This window comes from Aquarana catesbeiana, linkage group LG01 (genome assembly GCF_042186555.1).
Source record: "Aquarana catesbeiana isolate 2022-GZ linkage group LG01, ASM4218655v1, whole genome shotgun sequence".
Classification (NCBI taxonomy): Eukaryota; Metazoa; Chordata; class Amphibia; order Anura; family Ranidae; genus Aquarana; species Aquarana catesbeiana.
In genome coordinates this window covers 116,724,281-116,738,398 of record NC_133324.1, presented here as the reverse complement: position 1 = coordinate 116,738,398, position 14,118 = coordinate 116,724,281, and the positions used below count along the sequence as shown (strand labels likewise).

The following is a 14,118-nucleotide window of genomic DNA, read 5'->3' as shown; positions in this document are numbered from 1 at the left end:
TTTAGTAATGAAAACGGAATTATTAGCAGTAATCAGCATGGTTTCATGAAGAATCGTTCTTGCCAAACCAATCTATTAACCTCCTATGAAGAAGCGAGCTGCCATCTAGATAAAGGAAGGCCTGTAGATGTGGTGTATCTGAATTTTGAAAAAGGCATTTGATACAGTTCCCAACAAACGTTTACTGTACAAACTGAGGTCTGTCGGCATGGACCAAAGGGTGAGTGCCTGGATTGAAAACTGGCTACAGGGGCGAGTTCAGAGGGTGGTGATAAGTGGGGAGTAGTCGGAATGGTCTGGTGTGCAAAGTCAGGTCCCCCAGGGTTCTGTCCTGGGACCTATCCTTTTTAATTTATTCATAAACGATCTGGAGGATGGATAAATAGCTCAATCTCTGTATTTGAGGACGGTACGCAGTTAAGCAGGGCAAAAACATCTCTGCAGCATGTGGAAAGCTTACAAGAAGACCTAAACAAATTAATGGTGTGGGCAACTACATGGCAAATGAGGTTTAATGTTGAAAAATGTAAAATAATGCATTTGGGTGCCAAAAATGTGAATGCAATTTACTCGCTAGGGGGAAAACCTCTGGGGGAATCTAGGATGGAAAAGGACCAGGGGGTCCTAGTAGATGATAGGTTCACAATGGTTTGCAATCCCAAGCTGCTGCAAGCACAGCCAACAAAATATTGGCATGCATTTAAAAGGAGATAAACTCAAGAGATAAACCGATAATTCTCCCAATCTACAAGACTCTGGTCCGGCCGCACCTGGAGTATGCCATTTGGTTCTGCGCACCAGTCCTCAGGGGGGATGTGCTGGAGAGAGTCCAGAGAAGGGCAACAAAGCTAATTAAGGGGCTGGAGGATCTCAGCTATGAGGAAAGACTACAAGCATTGAACTAATTCTCTCTGGAGAGGAGACGCTTGAGAGGGGATATGATATCAATGTACAAATACCGTACTGGTGACCCCACAATAGGGATAAAACTCTTCAGTGAAAGGGAATTCAAAAAGACTTGCGGCCATTCACTAAAATTAGAAGAGAAGCGGTTTAACCTTAAACTTGTTTAGGGCTGAAACAACTAATCGATTAATCGACAACTAATCGATTATGAAAATAATCGATTACTATTTTCATAATCGATTAATCGGCCAGTAACATAATGGGGTTAAAAAAAATTAAATTGAGCCTTTTATAGTACAAAAAGAGCAAATAATCGCTACTGTAAATGTTACTTTCACAGTTCTGCAGTAAAAAAATGAACCCCTTACAATAGAGATTATTTGCTTTTTTTGTACTATAAAGGGCTAATTTTAGTTTTTTTTAAACCCCCATTATGTTACTAAACCTCTTAGACGTGGTTCACATCTGTGTGTTTTTTGGTGCTTTTTGCAGAAACGCACTGCAGTTCATTTACATGGTTTCCTATGGAACACGTTCACATCTATGCTTTTTTTCAGCTGCTGCGTATTTGGAAAGGTTCAGGGACTTTTTTTTATGTAAAACGGTGCTTTTTTGGTTCAATACACTTCAATGGAAAAGCTGCAGAAAAGCATGTAATGCGTTTTTGTAGCAATTTGTGTTTTTTAATCTGCCCAACAACAAATTGGGCCAAAAAATGCAAAAAAAAATGCAAATTGCAGCAAAATCACGTGCGCAAAAATCAAAACGCACAGCAAAAAGCATTGCAGAAACATATCAAAAGCAAACTGCATAGGTGTGTACCGAGCCTTATGCTGGCCACACGGATCAATTTTCAGAAGAGAATATTCAGACGAAAAATCTTTGTACATTCGCTGAATGAAAGAATGTTTGAAATTTTCACTTGTTTTTAACATTCTGTTTTTAAAATGAACGAAAACCACATACACCGTCTGAAAATTCCTTTGACCAAGAAGTTTTCTATTTACAAATTGTCACCATGGTTGAAAATGAACGTCAATTTGACCCCACTAACAATTAAAAAATTTAACAAATGTTCTTAAAATGCCATTTTTTTTGAAGGAAGACATTGTTTGTTTTTTAAATAAAAAAAAATTGATCTCTGAGTCTGATGATATTTACCAGATTCACCCTTTTTTAATAGTATATATCCTCTAATAGTATATACAGTATATCTCCTCTAATAGTATATACAGTATATCTCATCTAATTGTATATACAGTATATCTCTTCTGTCTGTTATTCTCAGAGTGGATTAGATATGTTGCTCCCTAACCATATAGTTATTTATATTTACCACTGCATAGAGATATTTAAGAATAAATTGCCTTTTTTTAAAACTTTACATATTAACTAAATTATACACAACACTTTTTTTTTTTTAAGCTTATCAACCGATTAATCGATTAATCGAAACAATAATCGGCCAACTAATCGATTATGAAAATAATCGTTAGTTGCAGCCCTAAACTTGTTAGAGGGTTCTTTACTGTCAGAGTGGTAAGGATGTAGAATTCTCTTCCACAAGCAGTGGTTTAGCGGGGAGCATCGATAATTAGATGGGTATCTTAACGACCACAACATACAGGGGTATGCAATGTAATATTAACATAAACACACACAGGTTGAACTGGATGGACTTGTGTCTTTTTTCAACCTTGTCTACTATGTAACTATGTAAACTGTTGGTGCTATTAAAAAACCTGTATAATAATAATAATAGTATATACATTCTCCCCTTATTGGCCATCAGTATATTTGTCCTCCGCAACCCTGCTGAATTGCTATCAAACAGGATACACTAGAGATTTCAGTCTGAGCTAATTGACTGCACTGAAATAACAGGAAAGCACAAGAATTGTTCTGCACTACCAAAAAAAAAATAAAAATAGACCAATGCAAATATATAATTTTTTTTGTTTACAGTATATACATATGTACAGTATATGCACACACAACTTGAAGTCTGTACTTTCAAATTTAAAATCCCACTGAGAAGATCGATCCATAGGAATGGATCACAATATTAGACTAAAAAGCTTGAAAAGGCAACTATTCTCCCAAACTAACCATATCAGAGCTAATCTAGCTGCCTGGTGCATGTTCACTCAAGTTCATCATTATGTTTGGCTAGACAGGAGAAGGTGGAAATCAGAAAGTTTTGTCAGCGATCACTTTAAATGTAATAAATAAAACTTGGCCAAGACAAACCTCATTGCTCGCAGTGCAATTTTGTATGCCAGTTCAGCATCGTGAGGTAGGAGGGAGGTGAAGAGATACTTGGCAAATGTGTGCATTGGAATACTCTCTCGATGGATGATTTCACCCAAACCACTGTATGGTCCAGCTGTGGAGAGAAGACATGACTTCATTATGATAACAGCTCTCATTTCTCATTATAAATGCATGTAATATTTCACTCTTCCACAGAGAACATACAAGCAATCAAGTGGTGCTTATAATCTAAAGTTGCATATTTACCCTCACCATACTGCCCAGTTCTCTCCAACAGAAAGTTCTCTACAAAGCTCTGGAAACACTATAGTATCTGCTGGAGATCACCTAGATCAGGGGTAAGCAAAGTCATCACTCCAGCTATTGTGAACTACAAGTCCTATGAGGCACTGCAAGACTTGACAGCCACAGGCATGACGGGATTTTCAGCTTCATCACAGCTGGAGTGCTGAGGTTGCCAATCCAGGATTTCAATCTTTGGCGAAAAACCAAACACATTTCTGCCCCAGATCTCACAAGGAGAAAAACATACCAATACACCCCAATACATGGGCAAAACAGTGGGTTCAATCACATGACAGGCAGAGAAGGTGTAGGTAAAGAAGTGTTATTATTGACAGGATAGTCCTTTGGTGACAATTTCTACTACATGGGTGAGATTCTTATATTTTAGTATCTGATTTTTGTTAATAGATGTAATTAGATCAGGGATCACAAAGTACTGCTGTGATCTGCATGTACCTAAGGCCAAACTGCTCAATTCTGAGGCTGCTGCGAGCTACATAAATGCAACATTTTTACATATTTACATAAATTAGTTACAGATGAGATGTCTATATTAAAAGGCATTTTCATGCTGTATGAAAGGTTCCTGAGCTTTTACTCTGGCGATTCTTCGCAACACAGCTTTGTTTAAAGTGGTTCTAAAGCCTTAAAGTGGAAGTAAACGTCCATCTCTTGCTTTTACCTATAGGTAACCCTATAATAAGACTTACCTATAGGTAGTGTAAATATCTCCTTAATGTGCGCGGTTAGGAGATATTTAGTGTACATGCAGCCAGTGACATCACTGGCACATGCGCTCTGAAGGAATAGCCACCTGTGCAATTTCTTAAGAGCCCTGTGCCGCGATCGGTGGCTCCTGCGTCACAGAGGAGAGTCCGCGAACCTGGAAGCAAGACTGGTGAAGATGAGAGCGCCTGAAGCGCTGACATCTTGGCGCAGGAAGAGCTTCGTTTTAAGGTAACTTTAAAGAAGTTCTTTTTTATCTTAATGCATTCTATGCATTAAAGTGGTTGTAAACCCTCTGTGTTTTTCATCTTAATGCAGTCTATGCATTAAGGTGAAAAACCTTCTTTAGTGCAGCAGCACGCCCGAGCCCCTCTTATACTTACCTGAGCCCCGTAATTTTACGCAACGGGAACGAGCACACCAGCTTCGGCCGGTGTCTCGTGTCCTGATTGGATAGATTGATAGCAGCGCAGCCATGGGCTCCTGCTGCTGTCAATCAAATTCAATCACCTAGGCACCGAGGGGCAGAGCAGAGTCCTGCTGTCTGTGTCTATGGACACAGCAGCAGGACACAGAAGCGCGCCTGCACGGGTGTCCCGAAGGAGAGCGCTTCTCCAGCGGGGCACTCAAGAAGAGGAGGAGCTAGGAGCGCCATGGAAGGACCCCAGAAGAGGAAGATCGGGCCACTCTGTGCAAAAGCAACTGCACAGCGGAGGTAAGTATGATATGATATGTTTGTTAAAAAAAAACAAAAAAAGAAAAGAAAAAAAAAACAAAAAAAGAAAAGAAAAAAAAAACAAAAAAAGAAAAGAAAAAAAAAACAACCTTTACAACCCCTTTAACCAGTTGCCGACTGCCGCACAACGATGTACGTTGACAGAATGGCACTGGCAGGCATATGGGTGTACCTGTACGTCCCTGCCTCCCAGCAGGCCCGGTCGCCCCCCCCCCCCCCCCCCCCCCCCCCCCCAATGCCTGAGGCGGTCGGCTTCGGTGTAGGAGCGATCCGTGCTGAGGGGGAGGCCACCGATTCATGGCTACCCCCTCACGATCGCTCCTGACGAATGAGAAGCTTCCTCTGCTTCTGAACTGTAAACGGAAACAGAGGAAGTGATGTCTTCTCTCCTCGTGGAGCCTTTTCGCTCCGGCACCCGCGGAGAGAATACATCAATGTGAGTTACACCAACACTACACTAACACCAGTACACATAGGCACATAAACATAACCCCCCCCCAGCCACAGTGTCACCGATTGCAGTGTTTATTTTTTTTACTGGTCACTGCATTTGGTGTCATTTGTGACTGTAATAAGTGTTAGGGCAGTTAGGACTAGGGTACACCCCTAACAAAGGTTTAACCCCTTGATCACCCCCAGTTAACCCTTTCAGCCCCTGTCACCACTGTCACTAAGCTATCTTTTTTCTGATCGCTGTATTAGTGTCACAGGTGACGCTAGTTAGCCAGGTAGGTATTTAGGTTCAGCGTCTGTTTTTTATAGCGTCAGGTACCCCCATATACTAGCTAATAAAGGTTTTAACCCCCTGATTGCCCCCTAGTTAACCCTTTCACCAGTGATCACTGTATAAGTGTTACAGGTGACGCTGGTTAGTTTTTTATACCCGCCGTTTATTACCCAATAAAGGTTTAACCCCATGATCGCCCGGCGGGCCTAAGCATCAGATTAGTGCAGTACCGCTAACAGATCTATACTAGCGTCCCCAGCAGTTTAGGGTTCCCAAAAATGCAGTGTTAGCAGGATCAGGCCAGATACCTGCTAGCACCTGCGTTTTGCCCCTCCGCCCCGCCCACGTTAAGTGCAGTATCGATCGATCACTGTCACTTACAAAACACAACACACATAACTGCAGCGTTCGCAGAGTCAGGCCTGATCCCTGCGATTGCTAACAGTTTTTTTTGGTAGCGTTTGATACAGTTGCTGACAGCCTAGAAGCTTTTTTACCTGTGAGTCTCACTAGTGTACCAGTAAATTTAGAGCCCAAAATGGCAAATCGAAGGTACACTAGTGAAGAGGCCTACACGTTTCTGAGCATGACAGACAGTGAAGAGGAAGTCACTCATCTGTCAGATTCAGGCTCAGAATACGATCCTGTAGAGGACAGTGTTACAGGTGACGCTGGTTAGTTTTTTATACCCGCCGTTTATTACCCAATAAAGGTTTAACCCCATGATCGCCCGGCGGGCCTAAGCATCAGATTAGTGCAGTACCGCTAACAGATCTATACTAGCGTCCCCAGCAGTTTAGGGTTCCCAAAAATGCAGTGTTAGCAGGATCAGGCCAGATACCTGCTAGCACCTGCGTTTTGCCCCTCCGCCCCGCCCACGTTAAGTGCAGTATCGATCGATCACTGTCACTTACAAAACACAACACACATAACTGCAGCGTTCGCAGAGTCAGGCCTGATCCCTGCGATTGCTAACAGTTTTTTTTGGTAGCGTTTGATACAGTTGCTGACAGCCTAGAAGCTTTTTTACCTGTGAGTCTCACTAGTGTACCAGTAAATTTAGAGCCCAAAATGGCAAATCGAAGGTACACTAGTGAAGAGGCCTACACGTTTCTGAGCATGACAGACAGTGAAGAGGAAGTCACTCATCTGTCAGATTCAGGCTCAGAATACGATCCTGTAGAGGACAGCGGCTCCATGACAGATAGCTCTGACGACGGAGTTGTGGTCCCTGCCGAGGTCAGGCATACCAGACCCCAATCTTCTTCTGCTGTTGAGGTGCAAGAACCGCAGGGCTCTCGTATGGAGCAGAGAAGTACTAGTGCCGCTCATCCTTCTGGTGAACTGGCAAGCACCAGCGGCCTAGTACACCCTGGTCGTACATCCAGCACTGCATTATCATGTGGTGCCAAGGTCAGGCTCCCAAAAAGTCCCACACATGTGGTATCCCTGTACTGAGGGGAAGCAGCAGGATGAATTTTGGGGTGTAATTTCACATATGCCCATGGCATGGGTGAGCAATATATCATTTAGTGACAACTTTGTGCAAAAAAAAAGTTTGTAATTTTCCCGCAACTTGTGGCAAAATATAAAATATTCCATGGACTCAACATGCCTCTCAGAAAATCGCTTGGGGTGTCTACTTTCCAAAATGGGGTCATTTGGGGCGGTTTTGTGCCATTTGGGCATTTTATGGCCTTCAAAACTGTGATAGGTAGCGAGGAGTGAAATAAAAAATGTATGCCTTTAGAAATCCTGAAGGCGGTGCTAGGTTTTCGGGGCCCCGTACGCGGCTAGGCTCCAAAAAAAATCCCACACATGTGGTATCCCCGTACTCAGGAGAAGCAGAAAAATTTATTTTGGGGTGCAATTCCACATATAACCATGGCATGTGTGAGCAATATATCATTTAGTGACAATGTTTTGTAAAAAAAAAAAAAAAAAAATTTTTTTTATTTTGTCATTATTCATTCACTTGGGACAAAAAAATAAAATATTCAATGGGCTCAACATGCCTCTTAGCAATTTGCTTAGGGTGTCTACTTTCCAAAATGGGGTCATTTGGGGGGGGGGGGGTTGTACTGCCTTACCATTTTAGCGCCTCAAGAAATGACATAGGCAGTCATAAACTAAAAGCTGCGTAAATTCCAGAAAATGTACCCTTAGTTTGTAGACGCTATAACTTTTGCGCAAACCAATAAATATACGCTTATTGACATTTATTTTTACCAAAGACATGTGGCTGAATACATTTTGGCCTACATGTATGACTAAAATTGAGTTTATTGGATTTTTCTTATAACAAAAAGTAGAAAATATCAACTTTTTTTCAAAATTTTCAGTCTTTGTCCGTTTATATCGCAAAAAATAAATATCACAGAGGTGATCAAATACCATCAAAAGAAAGCTCTATTTGTGGGAAAAAAAGGACGCAAATTTCGTTTGGGTACAACATTGCATGACCGTGCAATTACCAGTTAAAGCAGCGCAGTGCCAAATTGTAAAAAGTCCTCTGGTCTTTAGACAGCCAAATAGTTCGGGGCTGAAGTGGTTAAGATAAAAAGCCTTCTGTGTGTAGCAGCCGCCCTCAGCCCCTCTAATATTTACCTGTGGTCCCTTTCTGTCCAGTGATGTCGTGAGTGTCTCAGCCAGAGATTCTCTCTCCTGATTGGCTGAAATATGGCAGCGGTGCCATTGGCTTCCGCTGCTGTCAATCAAAGTTAGCTAGCCAATCAGGGGTGAGAGGGGGCGGGGTCAGATCAGGGCTCCATGTCTGAATGGACACAGGGAGCTGTGACTCAGCTCGGGTGTCCCCATAGCAAGCTGCTTGCAGTGGGGGCATTGAACACAAGGGAGGGGCCAGGATCACAGATCACAGAAGACCCGAGAAGAGGAGGACCCGGGCTGCTCTGTGCAAATCCACTGCAACAGAGCAGGTAAGTAAAATATGTTTATTATTTTTATAGGAAAAAAATTGATTTTTCAATTACTTTAACATAATGTGCTATGTGATGCATAGTAGCACATTATTACATTACCTCGCAGGTACAAGAAGGGTTTACAACCGCTTTAAGATGAAAAACCTTCTGTGCTGCAGAATCCCCTCCAGAACTCCCCTTTATCTTACCTGAGCCTGATCCGATCCAGCGATGTGCATGAGAGCAGCAGCTCTTGCTGCGGTCTCCTCCTCCCTGGGCAAATGAATAAATAAAATGCTGTGCCGAGCCACCCACTCTCTGTCTCAATAGACACAGACAGGGCAGCTCTGGAGCAAGCATGCATGGGTGATCCCATGGAAAGCCACACTTGCCGAAAAGGAGGAGCATGGAGTGCCAGTGGGGGACCCCAGAAGAAAAGGATCGGGGCTGCTCTGTGCAATACAACTGCACAGAACAGATAAATATGATAGATTTGTTATTTATTAACTTAAAAAAAATAACAAAGATTTAATGTTGCTTTAAGAGTATATAAAGCCCACCAATCTTTTGGTCTCTCAAATACACCACTGAAAAGGTAATATTTGTTCAATAAAGTGGAGAAAAAAATGGCAATCCTGCTAGAAATCGTGTCATGTAAAAACTCTTCTACCTGTGTTGTATTCTTATCTTATATTTACTTTGGACTACAGAACCCCTCCTTCTCTAGATTATAACGTAAACGAGAGGGGAAGGTGTTATGTATGCCTGTCCTGTGGTGAAAACACTACTCCATAGATACAGTAGAATAAGTGAATGTTGTCATCTTGGGATAGGAAGTATATCACTGGCAGGATCACCAGGTAACAAAGGAAAAAAAAAAAAAAACATTTACAAAGAAAACGGATGCAGCTGTACAAGGACGGACAGGCAGAAGACTGTTGAGGTTAAGGAGCCTATGCTAGCTTTTGTTTTTTTTTTTTTTTTGTTTGTTTTTATTTTTTTGCAATTTTATGTAGAAGACACAAAGCATGTCTCTTCTGCATTAAAATTCCTGCCTGTTCACCCATTTATAATTTTGGCCTAAATTTCAGCTTTAAACTATATACATCAGGTGTCCTAATAAACCCATCTAAAACCAAACAAACCTGGGTGGAGATCTCTTTGGGGGTAAACATTACAATATACACAAGGCCATTGTGAAGGACAACAGTATCACACAAATCAGACGGACATTCCTCCAGTGCAGTTTAAAAAAATGTTTCCATTACACACACCACTCCTCTATGCTCTCCTCTGCCTTTAGAAAATAAAGGTGTTGGCAATTGGCAGACGCCAGGCAACGTTGTACACATTTCTGAATGCATTACAGGAGCAGATGGAACCAACTCTTCGTCCTGTCAGCATCTAATAAATGCAGCGGTTGGGCGTTCCTCTGCTAATGATCAATATGGCAGAAAAGTAATGTAAAGCTATTGTAGAATAATTAAATCCATACAGCCGCATGCTGTGCAAGCAGATCAGTTATTCCTATGCACATAAATGGCATTTCCTAAAGGAGGATTCCACCCTCATGCAACTTTAATGCACAGCTTTATACTTCGTCTAATGCAAATTTAAAAAGCTTTCATGCAAAGCTTTTCCACTGCGGTTTGCACCAACACCTTTGCACCAAAGCAGTTTACCCTGGAAATGGAAGTCATATAGATTTGCCAGGGACAAAGCAGCATTTCCTGCATTAACCACAGCTGAGCTACACACTATGCCAAGATGACTGAGAAACACCACCTGGATAATAAGTATTTCAGGCAATCCCAAGAGGGGACATAATTGGAGAACAAACCAGCTGTTCTAAGTGAAGTGGGGGTAGGATATTATCCAAATGACTTCCTTCCACCCCAAACTATGCAAAACTACTTGTGCCCTTTATGTTAGGGCCTCATTCACATGGACATACTGTTCCACACCCATGCATGACCGTCTTTACCTGCACGAGATGCAGAGCTGTTTATGCAGCCAGCCTGTTCAAATTAATGCCATGCAGGTGGATGCACAGATCTCCAAGCGCATCTGTGAGGATGTGTCTGGAGATCTGTGCAGCTGTCCGCCTGTCACTGATCTGAACAGGCTACCTGCACGAACACCACTACCTCCCGTATGAATAAAGACAGCCCTTTTCACAAGTGTACGAAACAATACACCCATGTCAATGAGGCCTAAAAGAGGAAGAAAGTATTGCTCCCAATGAATGGCAATGTTACACCTCACTCCCTGTACCAATTTAATGTGATTCTAAAGCCAGGTCATGAACATTCAGTAGTTGTGTTTAAAACAAGCTCCCACAGACCTCAGTAGCTGTAGGCACCGTGGAGCAATTCATACTCAAAATTGTCAGAACTAGTACTAAAGTCATTTTCTCAGGAGCTTAGCCCACCCTGCTGCCCTTCCGATTGGTGGAATGCTACAAAGTCACTGCTGGAAGGGAGAGCCAAGGTAAATCTCTGCATACAACCTAGGCCTAATGCCCTGTACACACGATCGGACATTCCTACAACAATATTTTTTCCGACGGATGTTGGCTCAAACTTGTCTTGCATACACACAGTCACACACTCTTGTTGGAAATTCCGAATGTCAAGAATGCAGTGACGTACAACGAGCCGAGAAAAATGACTTTCAATAGCTAGTGCGGCTCTTCTGCTTTATTCCGAGCATGCGTGGAACTTTGTGCGTCGGAATCGTGTACACACGATCGGAATTTACGACAACAGATTTTGTTGTCGGAAAATTTGAGAACCAGCTCTCAAATTTTGTGTGATGGAAATTCCGATGGAAAATGTCTGATGGAGCCTACACATGGTCTGAATTTCCGACAAAGAGCTCCCATCGAACATTTTCCGTGGGAAAATCTGACCGTGTGTACGGGGCATAAAAGGGAGAAGAGTATGTGAACTAATTTTTCTCCTCCCTCAGGAGGAGAAAACTACTGCAGTTTAAACCATAACTCAGAGAGGTTTTATGCAAGACTGGAAAAGACGTTTTATCCAATACTACAGGTGCGCTTTACTACAGAATGTCAAAGCTTGTGTTATATCACCTCAAAAAATCTGTAGGACTATAAAGTCACAGCCTAAATATGTGGATACTGGATTTGTATGGTTAGCTCCTCACCTTCTAATAGGAAGACTGCTTGTTTTCTGAAGATTTTCACCAGCGTATCATCCAGCTCTATTTCCTGTAGTTTAGAGATGAGCTGCTCCTCATTCCGGCAGACCTTCTCTTGTGCATACAAGCCATCTGGCATGATCCTCTGCTGCCCCAGTCCTATCAGAGCAACCTCCACAGCCAGTGTTAGGTAAGACTCTCCTTCTTCCAGAAACTTGTGTGGAGACAGGTGTTGGTATTCCTGAGACTTGCAATGCCCAAAGCCATCTGTAGCAGGAAAAACAAAGATTCAGAGAGAGCAGCTCAAACATTCAAACCCTTGTGACACGTGATAAGAAATCCCCAGGTAATAAAACAGCAAGCCGATACATGGCCAAAACCCTAATAGATGATACCTAGCAAACTGAGAACCTAAATGTCCAACAGATAAGGGCTGTGCATCCTAAAGCTAGATTCTTCACTAAATATACCTGTGTGTATTAGCCAACGTGCAAGACAAGCTTGAAATCTGTACACTTTTTTAAATGCATGTTTCTATATACAACATATTTGGACACAAAGAAAAATAAACTGTAAAGAAGCATTAGATGGAAGGTGGCAACCTCCAATCCCTGGGCCACATCGGAGTCCTGAGGGATTAAATAAAACCAATTTCAATATACTAATGACAGCCTATGTGTTTATGGAATGTCATTTTCCATCTGAGGCTTCTCATACAGGTATTTTGTCCCCCCACCCACCTCTTACCAATTGTGTGTTCTTCTAAATACCCTTTGTTTGCATGAAGTGGTCCAGAACTCTACTGGTTTAACTGATGCTTCTACAAAATTATCCTAAGCAGAACATTACTCTCTTAATCAACATTGACAATTTTAATACTTACGCTGTAGGCAATAGTACATAGATATATAAAACAAGTAAAAATGACATCATTTTCTATCTTTTTTTTTTCAATGACTTCCTGGTTTCCAGTTCTAGGCAAATGATGCCCTACATTCCAAGAGGCTTCAGGAGAGAAGGAGGGATTTTCTCAGCAAAAAGCACACCCTCCTGCCTGCATGCCTGAGCTAAGCACAGGTGGATTCCAGAAATAGATGCTACATGAATCCTCTGCCCTTACGCAAGGTGGCCAGAAATACTAGGGGTTGTTTTTCTAAGCGATTTCTCAGCAAAATAAAGCATAGATGAACGGATGAGATTGCTTTGATTAAAATTATTTAACCACATGCCGACCGGGCCATAGCCATGCCGACCGGGCCATAGCCGAAAGACGGCTACAGCACGGTCGGCTTTTCTGGGTGGGCGTCCATGGGGACATCCATGACCACCGGCATCACGGATCACAGTAAATGGCCGCTGACAGCGGCCGTTTACCACTTGATCACTCCGTCAAATGACGGAGCGTCACTTGTAAACAAACCGGCGTCATGTCATGACGCCGGTTCCTCCCGATCGGTACAGTGTGAGAGGAGAGAGGGAGAGATTGTTTGCAGTGCTGTGGGCACTACAGATCCAGCCCACAGCGCTGCTCAGTGCCCATATTCTCCCAATACTATGCAACACTCTGCCAACACTATGCCAACACTATGCAATAAATTTTAACAGAAACAAAGATTTTTTTTTTTACCAAATTTTCAGTCATTTTTGAGTTATAGCACAAAATTTTTTTAAAAAACAGCGGTGATTAAATACCACCAAAAGAAAGCTCTATTTGCGTGAAAAAAAGGACAAACATTTTAAATGGGTACCGTGTTGCATGACTGAGTAATTGTCATTCAAAGTGTGAGAGCACCGAAAGCTGAAAATTGGTCTGGTTAAGAAGGGGGTTTAAGTGCCCAGTAGTCAAGTGGTTAAATAAATTTTTGATTTGTGGCGCTCAGATGCAGCGTAATTCCACTTTAAACCTGGGACCACACCTTTAACCTTAGTAGACCACAAGCTGGACCAATATTTCAATCAGATACAGGGATATCGGTAGTGTACAAAGCAGTGTAGAGCAACCAGTAGAGCAACATTTTCTGCAATCCAGTGAAAGTGGATTTCTCATTGGCTCCTATAGCTTACTGCAACCAGCACATCACTCTTTACCCCTCATGCTACTGTTAAATAATTTTCCATTAAAATGACACCTATCAGGCATAGGTATCTACTAGAGCTGCACGATTAATCACTAAGAATCATTATCAAGTTTTTTTTTCCCCCTTGCGATCTTGACAAAGCATTTTCCTGATTCTTTCTATGCAGAGGATTCTCTGCTGAAGCCAACAGCTGTCAAAAAAACAAAACAAAAAACAAAAAAACAGGCAGTCTGCCAAGTATCACAACATTCCTCAGCTGTGGTGCTAACTATAAACATTGTAAGGTTTTGTACTTTAGATCAAAGG

At 42.1% G+C, this 14,118-nt stretch overlaps 1 protein-coding gene across 2 annotated transcripts in view; it reads right to left on the bottom strand.

Moving 5' to 3' along the window:
• ZSWIM6 (zinc finger SWIM-type containing 6) overlaps nt 1–14,118 on the bottom strand; it is a 198,054-nt gene that overhangs the window by 14,872 nt on the left and 169,064 nt on the right. For both annotated transcript variants that reach the window (XM_073623231.1, XM_073623239.1), the window contains 2 exons: nt 11,741–12,001; nt 3,157–3,292 (listed from right to left, as the gene is read on the bottom strand). In XM_073623231.1, the coding sequence (XP_073479332.1) occupies nt 3,157–3,292; nt 11,741–12,001 (397 nt within the window). The remainder of the gene's footprint in view (nt 1–3,156; nt 3,293–11,740; nt 12,002–14,118) is intronic.